Genomic DNA, 19,679 nt, shown 5'->3' with positions numbered 1-19,679 from the left:
AATGCTGTTACCTTCCCACCAAAGGTGGTCTCTATTTTTCTACTTGCATTTTTTATGTGCTTTCGAACTGCTAGGTTGACAGAAGCTGGGACAATTAACAGGAGCTCACTCCGTTATGCGGCACTAGGGATTCAAACCGCCAAACTGCCCACCTTTCTAATCAACAAGCTCAACGTCTTAGCCACTGAGCCACTGCGTCCCCTTTAATTTCCACTAGGGTTGTATGAATTTGATTCCCTCCAACTTTTTCTTTCAAAAATAGGAGCGAGCATAGAACATTGGCAGTGATATTGTAAGAAGAGCTCTGTTGGATCTAAGTTTCATAGTTCAGTGTCCAGTTTCCACAGTGGTCAAACAGAGACTTTGTGAAACTTTCCCTCATCAGGGAAAACAGTCCATAGCTTTGTCCAATCGGAAACATTGGGACAATTGTGCTCCCAAAGGTTCACAAACAAATACACACAAATGCAGCCATGCACAATTACTTCATTCTTTTGCCCAAGGAATTTCCCTGCAAAACTTGCAGTTCATTTTTTTTTTTCAAAAAAAAAGTTAATCTTTGCTCTTTGGTTTACACATGACATGAAAGGAAAATGAACGGGAGGGCAAAGAAGAAAAAAAAAACAGTTTACCACTTTGTATTTCTTATAAGGGCCACTTGGCATTGAAACAGTTTAGGCTGCCAGAGGGAATGACATATCAATTACTGGAAGGGGATCCAGTAAGAATCTATGGCTTTAAGATTCCTTAATCTTTCGGGTTCCAAACCAGATCCCTAGTGATTAACAGTTTCTTTTATTGGCAAACTAGATAATTCAGTCATCTGTCTGTTCATCCATCCACCACCCATCCATTCAGGGGTGGGCTTCAAAAATTTTAGCAAGGGGTTCTCTTCCTGGTTGCTGGCTGGGTGTGGCCAGGGTGGGCGTGGCCTAATCAGCCTCCTGCACCATGGTGGGGGGGGCAACATTTTGCCCTCCCTGGGCTCCAGAGGCTTTCCTCGAGCCTCCGAGAGAGTGAAAACAGCCTCCTCAGGCTCCGGAGGCCCTTGGAGCCCAGAAACAAGCCCATTTCCAGCCTTCCTGAAGTTCTGGTAGGCCCATTTTTCACCCTCCCAGAGCCTCCCCTGCACTTATCTGCATCCAAAATGGGCCATGTGGGAGGGGGGGATCGGCGGGGCCAGCCAGGAGTGGGATTTGGGGGTTCTCCGAACTGCACATAATCTTAGCTAGAGGTTCTCCAAACCCCTGCGAACCCCCAGCAGCCCACCCCTCCATCCATCCATCCATCCATCCATCCATCCATCCATCCATCCATCCATTATTTGCTCTATCCAAACAAACTCTCTGTGGGTACAAGTTATAACACAATAAAGGGAAAACAGAGTAGGAAAAAAAATCATATTTTTTAAAAAATATATCAGTGAAGGTCTAACAGTTCATGTGCTATTATGATGTAATCATCTGAAGGAGGGGGAGCCTTGTAGGGTGAGTAAAAAGACATTACAGCTTGGAGCTAGTTTTGGGGTAGGGGAACATCTGAAATCAAACTCTTAGGTCTATATCTGCCATTTCCCAAAGGAAGGCAGACAGTCTAGTGATATTTTTGTAGTATAGGTGGTCAGCAATAAAGAAATCTACTTGGGCCATTCACAGAGTGGTTCTGGCTGCTTGCACCTGACACCTATTTAATTATATGAACCAAAGGGTCAAACACCTATTGGAACAATCTTGCTTTGGCTAGGTTTTAAAATACCTGTAGACTTGGGTGCCATCTGTACCTTTGGGGAATGGATGAGAGAGTATGTTGCACGAAATGGCATTGGGGGATAAACAAGGGATCCCATAAATTCAATTGTCTTTGTTTATAAGTGATGCATATTATAGGTTTCCAAACTCAGATTTGACTGTTAAACTGAATGGTACAATTCTTTTCTTATTTTGGAGGCCTTCAACACTCCACACATTACACGGGGTCAGAAAATTGAGTGATTCTTTAGGATAAATGTTGCACTGAATGCGCCATCATTTATGACCATAAAGATTGCCACAGTTTAGCAGTTTTGGAACTAGGGGAGATCAATGGCTAGTGGCAGGGAAGATTCTGTGTTCCTTGAAAGACCAGCTTTAAAAGGAAGATTGCTTGCTACTCTTTTTGGGCTCCCAAAGATCCAGAAGAAAGTTATTATTATAGTGTATTTCAATAGAATTCATTTAGACGCAGCACACACCTCTAGTGCAGCAGCAACCCTCCTTGATGGAACTGCAATCCTCTGTAAAAGCTTTGGTGGCACAGTGGTTAGAGTGCATTACTGCAGGCTACTTCTGCTGATTGCCAGTTGTCTGTAATTTGGCAGTTCAAATCCTACCAGGCTCAAGGTTGATTCAGCCTTCCATCCTTCTGAGGTGGGTAAAATGAGGACCTAAATTGTTGGGGGTAATATGCTGACTCTGTAACCCGCTTAGAGAGGGCTATAAAAACACTGTATAGCAGTATATAAGTCTAAGTGCTATTGCTATTGCTAAAAAGTAAATTAAAGAAGGGCTGAAATCACATCTAAGGTTACTCATGTTTGTGGGATCCTTGAGTCCCCACATGAGATCTCAAGAAGTTTTAAATGAGGTCATCCACAATTTGAAAGAGAGTATGTGAGATCTTACAAAGGTAGAGCAGTGAGATTACTTAGCATGTTGCATGAACTCAATCCTTTGTGGTTTGTCAAATAAACACCATCATTGAGCAACTCATGGCTGAATCAGATTTGATCTGATTTTTTAGTCCATTTTAAACTGGGTCATCAAGGTGATATAAGTGTATAGGTGATCTCAATTGTCACCTTTTCTGTTCCCATGCACACTCATCCATTTATTTTTCCATTTTTTTTCCATCTGAATATTTTTTTTTCCAGCCTTTTTATGGCCCCCACCAAGGAGATATTGGATTTGCCCATCAGAACCAGTCATTCCTCTGGCGTTCTGCACCTACAGCTTCCTGTGAGTAAAAGTGCAAACGTGTTGTGGTCTGCCAGCAGCCTGAGGAGCTGAGTCGGACAGTGAGAAGGCTGGGGAGGAACATGGACCAGTCCTGGAGTCTGGGGAAGGCTCGGACGAGGGCTCTGCATTGGAGGCAGAGATGGGGCCAGGGCTATCTGGGAGTTATGTGCAGACTCTGGAGCTTCCAGAGTCGGACATCAGAGAGGCAGAGAAACAGGGGAAACTTGTTCCTAGTGTGCGCATGCGCAGAGATGCCAGAAGGCAAGAACAGTTAAAACAAAAGGGATGACTCGGGAGTAAGGCTTGGAGATGATTGGCCCTTCCCATAAGATATAAAGGAAGAGCACAGACATGTGGGCCTTTGCAGGAAGCAATGTTGTGGATGGTGTCGGTTTGTACTTTGAAACTCCGTTTTTGACTCTGTGTTATCTTGCCAAGCTAATTACCAATTAGGTCTTTGGCAGCGTGTCAAAGAAGATAAAGGTGGGTGTTTACCAGCCTTATCTGAAGGACTGTGGCAGACTTCTGTTGGACTATTTATAAACTCTTGGTGATTCAGCACACGCTGTGAATAAAAGGAATTCATAGCCGTTAAAATTAAAAAGGGGGGTTTTGGGGATTGTGTGCTTTTTACTATATCAAGAAGCCTAGGTCAGAACAAAACGTTCCCAAAATATAACCAACCCATCCCTATAAGATGTCTCTGTACTGATTTTTAACAAAGATGATTCTTTTCTTGACCTCCAGATGGCGGAGTTCAAATCAGTGGCAACTGCAACACAGGAATTCAGATTGGAGGTGGCAACCACATGCATGTTGAACAAGCTCCTCAGACAAGAAAAAGCAGTAACCAATGAATGCTGATAGAAAATGGACAATTTCATCCCTGTGCTTGGGAGCATTCCAGCCAACTCCACATGCCTTCTCAATTGTCCCTGACTTTTCTGCGCATCCAGCTATTTCCTAGAAAGATAGAATCACAGAACAGAAAGGATGGAAGTGACTCAGGAAATCATCTATTCCAGGAATCTCCAAATTTGGCAACTTTAAGACTGGTAGACTTTAATTGCCAGAATTCCCCTGCTAGCATGGCTGGCTAGGGAATTCTGGGAGTCATCTAGTCCAACCCCTTGCCCAAGCAGGAGACCTTACACCATTTCTGACAAATGGGAGTCCAATCTCTTCTTGAAAGTCTCAAGTGATGAAGCTCCCACAACTTCCAAAGGCAAGCTTCCATTGGTTGATTGTTCTTACTGTCAGAAAACATCTCCTTATTTTTAGACTGAATCTCTTCTTGTTCAGTTTCCATCCATTATTCCTTGTCTGGCCTTCAGGTGCTTTGAAAAATAGCTTGACCCCTTCCTCTCTGTGGCAGCCCCTCAAATATTGGAACACTGATATCATGTCTTCCCAGTCCTTCTCTTCAGTAGACTAGCCATGCCCAGTCTCTGCAACTGTTCTTCATATGTTTTAGCCTCCAGTCCCCTAATCATCCTGGTTGCTCTTCTGTGCACTTTTTCTAGTTGAACAACATTGCCAAAAAGGCATTAAGAGTTGTTAACCTAATCTTGCATAGCTTCTTCTCTGGTAATATTGTACTACTAACTAGAGCATACAAAACATTTGCTAGACAAATTATTGAATACAGCTCATCTGTCTGGAACCCGCACTGCATATCGGACATAAATATAATTGAGAGAGTCCAGAGATATTTTATGAGAAGAGTCCTCCATTCTTCTAACTGCAATAAAATACCTTATGCCAGACTCTAAATTTTGGCCTTAGACAAGTTAAAACTACGCCGACTTCAGTCTGACCTAAGCATAGTACATACAATTATCTGCCACAATATCCTACCTGTCAATGACTACTTCAGCTTCAACCACAACAATACACGAGCAAATAATAAATACAAATTCAAGATAAACCGTTCCAAACTAATTGCAGAAAATATGACTTCAGTAACAGAGTGGTCAATGCCTGGAATGCACTACCTGACTCTCTAGTTTCTTCCTCAAACCCCCAAAACTTTAACCTAAAACTGTCTACTATTGACCTCACCCCATTCCTAAGAGGTCTGTAAAGGGCGTGCATAAGTGCACCAGCGTGCCTACCATCCCTGTCGTAATATTCCTTTTTACTTACTCTTTTCATGTATTCAAATTATGTTTATACTTTTACCTGTTATCCTACATATGCTTGACGAATAAACTTATGATTATGATGACTATGATTATGAAGTCCACCAGTCTTAAACTTGCCAAATTTGGAGACTCTTGATCTAATTCAACTGCATGTCTGCTCTACTGCTTCAGCATCCTGCATGGATGGCCATCCAGCCTCTCTTAAAACATCTCTAATGAAGGAGTGCCCACTACACCCCAGGCTGTCTGCTTTTCTTCTTGGACAGCTTTTACTGTAAAACATCTCCTGGTGTAACGCCCAACAAAATTCACTTCGTTATAATTTTAACCTGTTGTTTTTTGACCTCACCCTTAGAACCACACTGAATAATCATCTCCCATTTTGTACAGGATTTAAATACTTGAGGGGAGCTACTATGTCTTTTAACAGTCTTCTCCTTCCTGATCTTCCTACGAATGTGCATGGTTAATAGTCAGCTCTGATGGGAAGCTGGATTCCTTCCGTCATGCACTTGATCCAGAGGTGGGATTCAGCCAGTTCTGTCCGGTTCAGGCGAACCAGTAGTGGTGACTGCGGGAGGCTCCGCCCACCCACCTTGACATAATGCGTGAGCAAAGAGCATGCACAGAATGGCATGCTCATGTGCAGAGGAGGCACATCCAACCGAAGCGAGTGATTGCGCACACATTTGCGAATCAGTAGGGAAAGTAAGTGAATCCCACCAGTGGTGGGTTTCAAAATTTTTTACTACCAATTCTGTGGGTGTGGCTTGGTGGGCGTGGCAGGGAAAGATACTGTAAAATCTTCATTCCCACCCCACTCTAGGGAAAGGATTCTGCAAAATCCCCGTTTCCTCCCGATCAGCTGGGACTTGGGAGGCAGAGAATGGATGGGGGCGGGGCCAGTCAGAATTTTTACTACCGGTTCTCTGAACTACTCAAAATTTCCACTATTGGTTCTCCAGAACTGGTCAGAACCTGCTGAAACCCACCTCTGAATCCCACCTCTGACCTGATCCCTACTTTCCCATCCCGGCCCGTAGAATTCTGACATGGTGCTTTCCCCATCTTTCTGTCAGTTGTTGGAATTGGCTGGCCTGAGATAAATGTTTTTTTTCTTCTTGTAACAATAATCAAATGGAGCCATTCTAACAATCTCTACCAATGGCTTCAAAACAAAACAGGGTGAAAGCTTAAATGAGAAATAATAATAAATTTGGGGAAAGAAAGGAGTGCCATCCAAAGATTCAATGATAAAAGCACTGAAGCACTTGAAGAGTTTATGGCAGGGACTTCTGGTGGCACCGCAGGCGTCGGCGGCAGCTCCTTTGGGAGCGCTAACCCCCGCGATCTCGTAAAGCCGCTAGAGCAGCGAAAATCAGCTGGTCTAGTGGCTCGGAACTTCCCCCTTGGGAGAAGAGGGGAAGGAGAGCAGGCAGGTGTGGGTAGAGCTCCCCAAGAACTCTAGGATCAATCCTGGGGTGCGGAGGGTGAGAGCTCCCCAAGCACCTGAAGAAGCTCTGGATCCGGGACATTTCTGTTTCAAACAGAACAAGGCGCCGTGACCACCCCTGCGAACTAAATGATTTTACACCGATTGGATTTGAAAGCAGGCAGAGCAAAGACAGGAGAAATCACAACTGCAAGTACTAAACTTTAACTCTAATAAATTACTACTTCCTTTGGAACTTGAGACGGGAGAAAGTTTAAAAAAGATGGCGCTGAGTTGCTTAAGGGCGTGAAAATGAAAGTTAAAAGAGAAAGTGCTTGTTAATGCTCATTAATGCTCATTAACGCTGTCAGTACCTTTTAAAAGACCTTGTTGGGGAATTTTGAGGATTGGAAATTAAAGAATACAATATTGACTTATCATTAAGCCATAATAATTATTAAAGACTGAGATTAAGAAGACCTGTTGGTTCTGCTGACTGGCTGGTGGGAAAGTGTATTTTGGAGATGGCTGTGAAGCAAATAAAAACTATTGTGACTAAAAGTGCGGGGACTTCTCCAGCTCAAACATCAAAAATGCAGCCCTTGTTAGCCCCACCAGATACACAAACATTGACACTAGAAGTTCTTCAGGGAGCTTTAAAGAAACTGCCCACTGATTTGGAAGAAAAAATCACACTCCATTTTGAGGAAAAAAATAAAGAAGTGTCTGAGAAACTGCTTGAAATTAAAGAAACAATTCAAACTCAAAATGATGCAAAAGAGAAGATATTGTTGAAGCATTTAAAGGACTGGTGGGTCATGTTACATCATTGGAAGAAAAGGTGGATGAAATTGATCAGTTTAATTTGAATGTGGAAGTTAAATTGGGAGAGGCTCAAAATAAGATGGAAAAGGCGGAAGCAGAACTCATAATGACACAATACAGAGCAATGGAATGGGCAGTGAGGGTTAAAGGCTTGAAAGAAAATATCCAGGAAAATCTCAGAGAGATTTTTGCAGAAGCCCTTGCTCAGTTTACTGGAGAATCTAAAGCAGAGTGTGACTGGCAAATAGACAAAATTTATTGCATTAATTCATGGATTGCCAGACAGAGACAACTACCAAGAGATATTGTGATCTACTTTGTTACAAGGAGAACAAGAAATGGAGTTTTACAAGTTTCCTATAAGAAGAAACTTCAAGTGGCAGGACAGGAGGTTTCAGTAATGAAGGAAATTCCCCCCAAAATGTTGAGATCTCGAAAGGACTATGCATTTTTAGTTGATGAACTTAGAAGGTGTCAGTTGCAGTACAGATGGGAAGCTCCAGCTGGATTAGTGGTGAATTATTTGGGTGAGAGACATCACCTCAACTCAGTTTGGAAGGCAAGAGATTTTTACACTACCATACTAAAGGCTGGAAACCCACCATCTCCAGAAGCCAGAAGAAGGAAAGAAGCAGGAGAGGCCAGAAAGGGGGGAAAGGAAATTATGCAGGCACAAGCTCAAGGAGGTGTTTTGACTACTCAACAAGATCCAGCCCCGAGATTTCGTTAGCCTCTAGAACAGCGAAAAACAGCTATCTAGTGGCTCAAAACTCTCCCCCGGGGGAAAAGGGGGAGAGAAGAGCAGAAGGGTTTGGGTAGAGCTCCCCTAGATCCCCAGGCTTTCTTTTTTTTAAGGCTGGGGGTTGCAGGGTGAGAGCTCCCTGGAAGCCCTTCAGTGCTCCGGATCCGGGACGTATCTGCCTCAGGCAGAACGGGGCGTTGCGACCACACCAGCAGCAAAAGATTAAAGATTTAAAGATTTCTTCCTTGAGATTTAAAGACACTTTAAATCTGGATGCTGGCAGAGCAGAATCAGGAGAGCAGAACATGCAAGTATAAAAGCTTTAACTCCATTCAAAAAGGGGGGGAAATGGCGCTGAAGAAAATGAAACTTATCAGTGAAAGTGCTTGTTAATGCCTGCAACATTGTTAAAGGTATTGGATTATATAGAGAAGAAAAAGAAAAAGATTTAAAGTGGAAGTGGAATGGAAAAGACTATGGTATGGACCTTTTGTTAAAAGTGTGTGGAAAATCACTGGATTTACTGATCTGATAGCTGAATAAATATAAAGTTAAAATTGAAATATGGCTGCCATTAAGGAAGGAGGATATGAGTCAGCAAATTCACAAGTTCTGACTGTAAAGGTTTTACAAGAACTTTTAAATGATTTTACTTCTGATATACTGGATTCAGCTAAAAGGATTATTCAAGATTGTAAATTGGAGTATTACAATGATTTGCTGGCTGGAAAAGAGGAAGAAATCAAGCAGGCTAATGTGATTTTGGAGGACAAAGAAGAGGCTGACAGGATTAAGATGGCGTTTAGCACACTGGAAACAGAGGTTTTGGTGGAGGCTTCCACACAATTAACTGGAAAGTATCAAAGAGATTTATCACTGCAGATTGAAAAATATTTTGACAATTTTTGGCTTTTCAGACAGAGTCAATTCTTAAAGAATGAAGTGACTGATTATACAAGCAGGAAGAGCAGAGATGGGGGCTCCAAAGTGAAAGAAATAATTTTGAAAGGAGAACGAATTTCTAAGACACATCAACTACAAATCCAATTTCAAAAAATTTTGAAAATAAAAGCAGGGGGATGAGCAATACCGAAGAAGAAAGTGTTAATGAAGAAGAAGGACTGGAAAAAATACAGAAAGAAAGGAAGAATGCGAGGTTAACTTTTTGAAGGAATATTTGGAAGACTATTGATGTCTAATTAAAATGTTTAACTAAAAATGGATAGCTCTTTAACAGTTACTGAGGTATTAAAAGGGTCAATCAAAAATTTAAGGGGTAGCTTTTTGAAAGTTTTGGAATCTATGTAATACTTTTAGGGTGATCTCTCTGAACAATGCTTTATTGTTTGTTATTGTTTTTAATCATGGGGCCAAATTTATATATATCTTTTTAATTGTATTTTAATGTTTGTAGTTTATGTTTTTATTTGGCTGTTCACCGCCCTGAGAACTCAGGGAGAAGGGCGGTATACAAATTTAAAAATAAATAAATAAATAAATAAATAAATAAATAAATAAATAAATAAATAAATTGAAACAAAAGGTTTAATTAAAGTTGGATAGCTTTTTGAAATGTATTGCAGTTTTAAAGTAGTTAACCTAAAACTTAATGGATAGTTGTTTTTTTTTAAAAAAAAAAGTCTGGAAATTTAGATCATGAAGAATGTCTTACTGAAATATGAGGAAGTATTAAGATATTTTAAAATGTTTAACTTGAGATTATAGAACTTTTAAAAGGCATATATAATTAAATGTTTATGTTTGATGTTACTGAATATTGAAGAATTTTAAAAGGGGAGTTAAAGAATGGGGGGGATTTTTGAATTTAATAGTAACTTAGTATATGTTAGCTTAGGTTTGCTAAATGTTATATCCTGCTTTTGCCCTGGGAAGTCAGGGGGGGTGAGGGGAGGGGGGTTGAGGGGTGCTGGGGATAAAATTGTTTTATGATTTTTAATAAAATTAAAAAAAAGGCAAATGTATTAATAGAGCAGTAAGAAGAAGATATAAAAGATGTATTAGATGATATATTCAATGATTGATTATGTATTGTTTGTATGTTTGATTATAAAAATAAAAAACTTTTGTATTGGAAAAAAAAGAATTTTTGCAACTTTCAGAGGATGTTCAACTTTTGGATTTATTTGAAAAAATGCAAGACCCCAAGGATCAAAGACAAATTCGAGCAGCAACCAAAGGTAAAGAACAAGAATTAAAGAGGCAATATGGTCAAGTGTCAGGGTTTAAAATAAATACAGGGAAAACAAAGATGATAGTTAAGAATATGAATACAAATCAAAAAGAAGAAATGGAAAGAGTAACAGGATGCGAGATAGTGAAAAAGGTTAAGTACTTAGGAATCTTTATTACAACATCAAATGGGAAATTATACAAGTATAATTATGAATTGTTATGGCATAAAATACAGATAGAGATGGATAAATGGAAAAAAATTACAACTGTCTTTGTTGGGAAGAATAGCAGTAGTTAAAATGAATGTTCTGCCCAAGTTTCTATTTCTCTTTCAAATGATACCAATACTTAAAAAGGATGCAAATTTGCAGGAATGGCAGAAAGACATTAATAACTTTGTTTGGGCAGGGAAGAGACCGAGAGTTAAATGAAAAATAATGCAGGATACACGTGAAAGAGGAGGTTTGAAATTGCCCAATCTAAAATTGTACTATGAAGTAGCTGCTTTGTCAGCAACTAGTGACTGGATTAATTTAACAAATGAAAGAATATTGAATATTGAAGGGTATGATTTGTTATATGGTTGGCATGCCTACTTAGTTTATGAGAAGAAGGTGGATAGGACTTTTAAAAGTCAAATATTAAGGAATGCTCTTCTGCGTGTTTGGAAAAAATACCAATATAAATTGAATGGTAAGATACCCATGTGGGTAGTACCCAGACATGCGATAGAAAATATAAGTATAGAACAAAGACAGGATGTAATTACTTATAAAGAACTTCTGATTACAGAAAGAAATGTACTACAGTTAAAGCCTTTGAATGTATTAAGAGAGGAAAGGGCAATTCAAACCTGGTTTCAGTATGTACAGCTGCAGAATAGATGGAAAAAAGATCAGAAAATTGGTATTACACAAAGTGAAGAAAACTTGATAAAACAAATTAGGGACCAGAGTCAAATGCACATAAAAAGGTTGTATAATATATTGATAGAAATAGACTCGGAGACACAGTTAGTTAAAGATTGCATGATAAAATGGGCACAAAATTTTGAGGAACCAATAATGATGGAAACATGGGAAAGGATCTGGGTAAGAAATGTAAAATTTACACAAGCTCAAAATTTGAGAGAAAATTTTTATAAAATGTTTTATAGATGGCATTTGGATCCCAAAAAGTTAGCTTATATGTACCCAAACTTACAACCCAAATGTTGGAGATCCGATTGTGTTGATGCTACATGCTATTTTCATGTTTGGTGGACTTGTAAAAAAGTTAAAGCATTTCGGATAAAAATATGGTGGATTATTCAAAATATTTTTTTAAAAAAGGATAAAGTTTACTCCACAGTTGTTTTTGTTAGGTATAATTACAGATTGTACGGCTATAAAGATTTGATTCTGAACTTAATAACTGCAGCAAGACTCTTGGTGGCGCAGTACTGGAAGAAGAAAGATTTACTTACTATTCAAGAATGGACATTAAAAGTAGTAAATTTAGCAGAAATGGCGAAAATTTCAGCATATCTAAAGGACGATTCAAATGACAAATATATGTTAGAATGGAGAAGATGGATTGATTATATTCAAGGCAAATATCAGACTAAAAATTTCAAATAGCTTACAAATGATCAAAGAGATTTTATAAAGTACTTAAATTTAGTTTAGTAAAAGGGGAGTTAAAAGTTCAAGAGGCGGATAGGGGGCTATAGATAATTAGCTTATGTTAGCTTATGATTGTCAAATGTTATACCCTGTATTTTGCTCTGGGAAGCCGGGGGGGGGAAGGGTGGGGAAGGGGAGGGTTGGAAGGGGAGGAGGGAGGGGGAAGGGAAATGTTTGTAAAACTTTTTAAAACTTTTCAATAAAAAAAAAGAGTTTATGGCAACTTTTTCCCCTGAATAAATCTCTAACATATTGCTAAAAGTCAATGGCCACAGTCCTCGCTATTTTTCAGAAAATCATTGTGTTCAAGAAACAGGTGTTCATTCTGGGTATATGCAAAGCATGAGGAATCTCTGAGTTTGGTTGTTTTCTTGTGGACATTTCATTACCAAACTATGTAACATAATCAGTCGAAAGCAAACTGGATTTGTGTGTGTGTATTACTCAGATAGGCTTTCAGAAGACTCAACTTCCAAGCTGGATGTTTTCACAGAATCTTCATCCAGTCAAAAGTTATATGGATATTACATATTCAACATGGCCGGCCCATCCACCTGCTATCTTATCAAAACACCTGATTAAACTTTTGTCATGGATGTTAAGTGAATCACTGCCGTTGCTAAGTGAATCATGACATTGTTTCTGCTGGTTAATAAAATTATTTGAATTTGAATCCATGCGGTTGTTAAGTGAGTCTTGCTTCTCCCATTGATTTTGCCTGTTGAAAGCTGGCTGAGAAGATCATGACCACATCAGAAAATTAAAACTAGGGGTTGAGATTTTAGGCAGGAAAGGGTTTTTCCCTTTGTACTTTATTTCTAATCCAATTTAGCCCTTTGTCCATCTGTATATGTTCCAAATTGGTACAGATCCTCATTTTTATTAACTTGTCAAACTGGGTTTCTTCTTTTCTAATTTGTATGTTCAGTTTTCTCCAAAGACCCCTATTTGTTCATGGTTCCATGAAATATTCTAATCCTAAATGTGTGTTACTATTTAATTGACAATTAAGCATTACATAATTCAGATGGTGACAATGAGATTCATTGAAATATACTTCAGAGTTCAGTTTGAAAATGTAATATAAGATTGACTGAAATATACTTCAGAGTTGGGTTTGAAAGTATGATATAAGATTCACCGAAATTTACTTCAGAGCTGGGTTTTGAAAGTATGATATAAGATTTACTGAAATTTACTTCAGAGCTGGGTTTGAAAATGCGATATAAGATTCACAGAAATTTACTTCAGAGCTGGGTTTTAAAATATGATATGAGTCCCTATTCAATTGTGAAGTAAATATTAAAACTTGGGTGGATTTGCTGAGAGCAGTGAGCAACAAATGTGCTTGTTAAATCACAGGTGACAATGTGGCATTCAGTAATAGCCGGTGTCCTTAGAACTCCCCAATTAACTAAAAAGAATATTTTAAATGGGTAAAATATAAATGCAAGACGTTTGGGGGGGGGAGAGACTGTCAAAACATATGACAGTGAATTCATAATATTTCAGTCATTTTAAAAAATGGACCTTCATTGTCCAGATTTCCAAAAGATCACATCACATCACTGCTGACCTATTGTGAAAGTGTGTAACTGTAGCAACCCTTTTTTTCTTAATCAAGAGAAAATTTTCTCTCAGTATGACACATGCGGGTTGGTCGATAGTGGTCTCAGGCAAACATAGATTTGCAAAATGGAATCTCTACAAGGGGATTTATGTATTTATATGTTTAGTCCCTATTGTTTTAGTTGCGAAGTCATGTCCAACCCATCGTGACTCCATGGACAATGTTTCCCCAGGCCTTTCTGTCATCTACCATCCCCCAGAGTCCATTTAAGCTCACACGAACTGCTTCAGTGACTCCATCCAGCCACCTCATTCTCTGCAGTCTCTTTTGCCATCAAACGTTCCCAGCATTAGGCTCTTCTCCAGTGAGTCCTTCCTTCTCATTAAGTAGCCAAAGTACTTGAGTTTCATCTTCAGGATCTGACCTTCTAAAGAGCAGTCAGGGTTGATCTCCTCTAGAACTGACCTGTGTGATCGTCTTGCAGTCCAAGGGACTCGCAGGAGTTCAAAGGCCTCAATTCTTTGTCACTCAGCCTTTCTTATGGTCCAATTTTCACAGCCATACATTGCAACTGGGAAAACCATAGCCTTGACTATACACACTTTTGTTGGCAGAGTGATGTCTCTGCTTTTTAGTATGCTGTCTAGATTTGCCATAGCTTTCCTGCCCAGGAGCAAGCGTCTTTTAATTTCTTGGCTGCAGTCCCCATCTGCGGTGATCTTGGAGCCCAGGAAAATAAAATCTGCCACTACCTCCATTTCTTCCCCATCTATTTGCCAGGAATTGAGAGGGCAGGGTGCCATGACCTTAGTTTTCTTAATGTTGAGTTTCAAGCCAGCTTTTGCACTCTCCTCCTTCACCCACATCAAAAGGCTCTTTAGTTCCTCTTCACTTTCTGCCATTAGAGTGGTATCATCTGCATATCTGAGGTTCTTGATATTTCTCCCGGCAATCTGAGTTCCTAGTTTCACTTTATGGCCACCTATCAGACTCTGGGTGGTGCCCTTGTCTGTTTGAATTGCAATTGAAAACACACTTGCATTTCTGCAGACAAATTTCAATTGTGTTAAAAAGGCAGCTTGTGCAAACAACAACAATAACAACAACCCAGGACTTGAATTTGAAAATGCAGCATTTATTCTTTAGGTATGCATTATTGTAATGGTTTATCACACAACTCGATATTCAGAGTGGATTTGGTATTTTTATCCACCTATCGAGTCCTTCTCAAGGCCCTGGGATAATCAGGTATGGCTGTTTGATGGTGATATGATGGTTCATTGTACAGTCAGACAGATGTTCAGATGGAATGTGGCATTTTTATCAATCTATCAAGTTCTTCTCAAAGATTCTGGGATAGGCAGCTATTGGTGTTTAATGATGTTTGGTGAAGTATCCTTGCAGGATGTAAGCTTTTCAATTAAAGCCACCTTTTGCAATTGACTGATGGTAAATTTGTCAGTCAGTTAATTGTAAAAGACAGCTTTGTTGGGGAGGGAAGGGCAGAAATTCTGAAAATATATTCAGTATGTGCATTTAACCAGAACCAGTTTGGGATTCAGGAAGGAGGTGAATCCTCGGTAAAAACATATTTTCTTTAAAAACAAAGGACATTATTATTTTAAATTAATTGCTAATGTGAAGAATCACCAAGCAATGTTTTACAAGTGTGCAATGGGATACAAACGCCTGTACAACTGAGGGGATGATGTGCAAAAGGAAGGCTGCTGGGGGCAATCCAGAAGGATTTGAAATCTCCTTTTCAGTGGGTCAGGAAAACAATAGGAAGGAAGCTGGTTTGAATTGCCTGCTTGATCTTTTATGAGTCTGGCCACTGATAAGAGTCTGTCTGGGAAACGAGAATTACCCTACCTTTCTCTTTTATAGTTAGGGGCTGGTTCGTCTCCTTATGTTTGGTTGGCAGATGGTGTGGGTCGATCAGTGCATAGCAGCACAAGTGTCATCTTTCCCTTCCAACTAAAGGTCTTACATACCAGGTTTTAAGGCCCTGCGGAAGAGGAGGAAGGGACTGGAAAAAGCACTTGACTTCTGGAATGTCTACGCCAGCCAAGACCCACAACTTGGGTCCTTCAGACAGGAAAGTGGTCATTGTTTCAATGGCTTGACCCAGCTACTGGGGCAGCCAACAGCTTGCACTGGGCTGGTCCACAGGAAGGAAATGTGGAGACTTTCGTCTGGGCAGTCCCAACAACAACACACCATGTGAAAGGGGAGAGTTTCTATCACCTCCCTTCAGGCTTTCTGGTGGCACGCAGAAAGGAACGCTGGCACGCCAGTTGTGACAACTGAACTTCCAGCCGAGAAATGAACTGGCTTGCGGGCAAGAATTCACCAAGAAAGCTCCCCGTGCAGGAAACATCCACTTGAGTTGAAAAGAGGTTTCCTTGCAAGGTAATTGCTTTCCTTATTTTCCCTTCCTCAATCAGGCATAGTCACTCTTTATTCTTCTAGAGACTCTGGAGATAAATAAGTTTGGTTTGCATCAACTAGGAAGCTCTGCAGCTAAGCAGGGACTTGGATCTGTTTTGGATTTGTCCAAGGGGCTTTGTACACACATTTCCATGGCTAAAGAGATATCAGTTGGTTGGGTAGCTGTAGCAAACATTTGTTTCTATAGTTTTTTCTACTCTGGTTACAGATCTGACTTTGGAAATGAGAAAAGAAGGACAAAACCAATAATGGGGGTGGGGGATTTTGGAAAAGAAGGCATAAGACTTCAACCACAATACAACGAGCACATAATAGATACAAACTTAAAGTGAACCGCTCCAAACTCGATTGCAGAAAATATGACTTCAGCAACAGAGTGGTCAATACCTGGAATGCACTACCTGACTCTGTGGTTTCATCCCCAAACCCCAAAAATTTTAACCTTAGACTGGCTACTGTTGACCTCACCCCATTCCTAAAGAGGTCTGTAAGAGGCATGCATAAGAGTTTCAGTGTGCCTATCGTCCCTGTCCTAATATTCCCTTTAATTGTTTTCATTTTATGTATTCAATTCATGCATATATATATATATATATATATATATATATATATATATATATATAATCTAATAAGTACTTGACAAATAAAAGAAAGAAAGAAAGAAAGGTAAGGTAAGAAAAACCAAAAGTACACATATAAACTGGGTGAAACCAGGCTTAATAGCAGTGACTGTGAGAGGGATCTTGGAGTCTTAATGGACAACCAGCTAAATATGAGCCAGCAGTGTGCAGCAGTAGCCCAAAAAGCCAACACAATCCTAAATTGCATTAACAGAGGGATACAATCAAGATCAAGTGAGATACTAATACTGTTCTATAAAGTAAGAACGGTACCCTAGTAAGACCACACCTAGAGTACTGCATCCAGTTTTGGTCACCACACAATAAAAAAGATGTTGAGACTAGAAAGAGTGCAGAGAAGAACAACCAAGATGATTAGGGGACTGGAAAGCAGACAGGATGTAATTACATATAAAGATATTCTCATTATGGAGGGAGGTATATTAAAATCAAAACCTGTGAATGTGTTGAAAGAGGAGAAAATAATTCAAACTTGGTTTCAATATGTACAACTACAAGCCAGATGGAGAAAAGACCAGAAAACTGGTGTTATACAAAGTGATGAAAATTTAATTAAACAAATTAGAGACCAAAGCCCAATGCACATAAAAAGATTGTATAATATATTGATAGAGATGGACTCGGAAACAGAGTTAGTTAAGGACTGTATGATAAAATGGGCGCAGAATTTTGAACAGCCAATAATGATGGAAACTTGGGAAAAAATATGGGTGACAAATGTGAAATTTACCAAAGCGCAAAATTTAAGGGAGAACTTTTATAAAATGTTTTATAGATGGCATCTAGACCCAAAAAAGTTATCTGGTATGTATCCGAATGTACAACCAAAATGTTGGAGATGTAATTGTGAGGATGCCACTTATTTTCACATTTGGTGGACATGTAAAAAGGTTAAAGCATTTTGGATAAAAATTTGGTGGATTTTACAAAATATTCTTAAAAAGAGGTTGAAATTTACACCACAGCTGTTTCTGCTGGGTATAGTTATGGATTGTACAATTATAGAGATTAAATTGATTTTGAATTTAATAACTGCAGCAAGACTGTTGATGGCACAATATTGGAAGAAGCAAGATTTACCTACAGTCCAAGAGTGGACTATGAAAGTTACAAACCTAGCGGAGATGGCAAAAATTTCGGCGTACTTGAAGGATCATTCAAATGAAAGATATTTAAGAGACTGGAGAAGATGGATAGATTATATTCAAAACAAGTACCGGAATAAGAAATTGCAGATAGGTTATGAATGACTATATAGATATTTGGTGTGTCTTTAAGTAATCAAGTTAGGCGGGTAATTAGGGAATTGAAGGAACAAGAGATGTGGAATGTTATAATTATTTAGACTAGGATTGATCATGATTGTTGAAGGTTATACCCTGTAATTTGTTCTGGGAAGAGGAGGGGGGAGGGGGGAGGCTGGGGTAGGGAAGGGGGGGGGAAATATGTAAACTTTTTGTAAAACTTTTTAATGAAAAAAAAAAGATGTTGAGACTCCAGAAAAAGTGCAGAAGAGAGCAACCAGGATGATTAGGGGACTGGAGACTAAAACATATGAAGAAGGGTTACAGGAACTAGGCATGGCTAGTCTAGTGAAGAGAAGGACCAGGGGAGACATGATAGCAGCGTCCCAATATTTGAGGGACTGCCACAGAGAGGAAGGGGTGAAGCTATTTTCCAAAGCATCTGAAGGCCAGACAAGGAATAATGGATGGAAACTGAACAAGGAGAGATTCAACCTAGAAATCAGGAGGAACTTTCTGTCAGTGAGAACAATCAACTAATGGAACAGAAGTTGTCTTCAGAAGTTGTGGGAGCTCCATCGCTTGAGACTTTCAAGAAGCGATTGTCAGAAATGGTGTAGGGTCTCCTGCTGAGCGAGGGTTTGGCCTAGGTGACCTATCAGGTCCCTTCCAACTCTGTTAATCTGTAATCTGTGTAGGCCTAGGAAATACAAAAATATGAGAAAGAATCTCAGGATTACTCTGCCACGATTGGGTTCTCTTGGAAGGTCGGAAAGGGAGAAACTTGGAGGTACTGTTTTTCCACCCCAGGGCAGTGAAGGACATTCCTGGAATCTCTGCTCGGCCTGTTTCTTGACCTTGTCTACTTTGAAGGGGTGGGAGGTTATGGTTATGAAGGCTCTCCTGTGAAAAGTACTGGAACTTGAACTGGGGATCTACAATAGCAGCCAAAATTGTGGAAACCTTTTGGGAAAAGTATAGTTTTGAGATTTGATGGCTAATAACATCACTTTTTTTGGCATATTAAGATAATCATATTCCACTGCTGGAATAGCCTGGGGATAGCCCAGAACTTAATCCAATTGAAAATCTATGGAGCAGACTAAAGCAACTTGTTAGTTAGAAGCGACCCGGCAATAAAACCCAGTTAATAGAAGCAATCATTCAATCTTGGTTTCACATTTTAACAGCTGCAGAACTAAAAGACTTGGCTCCCTCCATGGGAAGACATTGTAAGGCCGTAATTCATGCTAAAGGTTACCCAACTAAGTATCAACTGACATGGTGATAATTTTTGTATAGCTCATTTTTTTCTATGGTGACCATTTTTGTAATGTCTGTTTTTTCTACGTGTTTTACTTTTCTCCTTTATACTGTAACTGCTATTCTAATAGCAAATCCTTCATAAAAGTTATTGCATTACATTCTTGATTAAATGATCTTTCGATTGATGTATCATTTTATGGTACTACTCCAAAAAACAGTGGTGTTGTTAACTTGTTTTAGAAAATACACTTTTCCCAAAAAGTTTCCACAATTTTGGCCACTACTGTATAGCACATTACAGATAGTGCTTGACTTGCAACCATTTGTTTAGTGACTGTTTGAAGTTAACAACAGCATTGAAAAAATTAACTGATTACCATTTTTTTTTCACACTTAAGACCATTGCAACATCCCAATGGTCACATGATGAAAATTCAGATGCTTGGCAACTGACATGTATTTATGACAGTTGCAGTGTCCCGGGGTTATGTTGATCTCCTTTTGCAACTTTCCA

At 39.4% G+C, this 19,679-nt stretch overlaps 2 protein-coding genes across 3 annotated transcripts in view; both read left to right on the top strand.

Moving 5' to 3' along the window:
* The window catches only part of LOC117662239 (receptor-interacting serine/threonine-protein kinase 3), a 39,403-nt gene extending 30,820 nt beyond the window's left edge, over window positions 1-8,583 (top strand). Inside the window, exons 12-13 of the mRNA XM_034411557.3 lie at window positions 2,909-2,993; window positions 3,741-8,583. Of these exons, the coding sequence (XP_034267448.1) occupies window positions 2,909-2,993; window positions 3,741-3,850 (195 nt within the window). The 3' untranslated portion in view covers window positions 3,851-8,583. The remainder of the gene's footprint in view (window positions 1-2,908; window positions 2,994-3,740) is intronic.
* A 7,219-nt stretch (window positions 8,584-15,802) lies between these two features.
* Window positions 15,803-19,679, top strand: part of ADCY4 (adenylate cyclase 4) — a 95,913-nt gene continuing 92,036 nt past the window's right edge. For both annotated transcript variants that reach the window (XM_034411465.3, XM_034411464.3), the window contains exon 1: window positions 15,803-15,975. The gene's annotated coding sequence lies outside the window, so the exon portion shown is untranslated. The remainder of the gene's footprint in view (window positions 15,976-19,679) is intronic.

This window comes from Pantherophis guttatus, chromosome 4 (genome assembly GCF_059756535.1).
Source record: "Pantherophis guttatus breed Tessera chromosome 4, ASM5975653v1, whole genome shotgun sequence".
NCBI classification, from domain to species: domain Eukaryota; kingdom Metazoa; phylum Chordata; class Lepidosauria; order Squamata; family Colubridae; genus Pantherophis; species Pantherophis guttatus.
The sequence above is the reverse complement of the archived record's forward strand: the minus strand, read 5'-3'. Positions and strand labels throughout refer to the sequence as shown.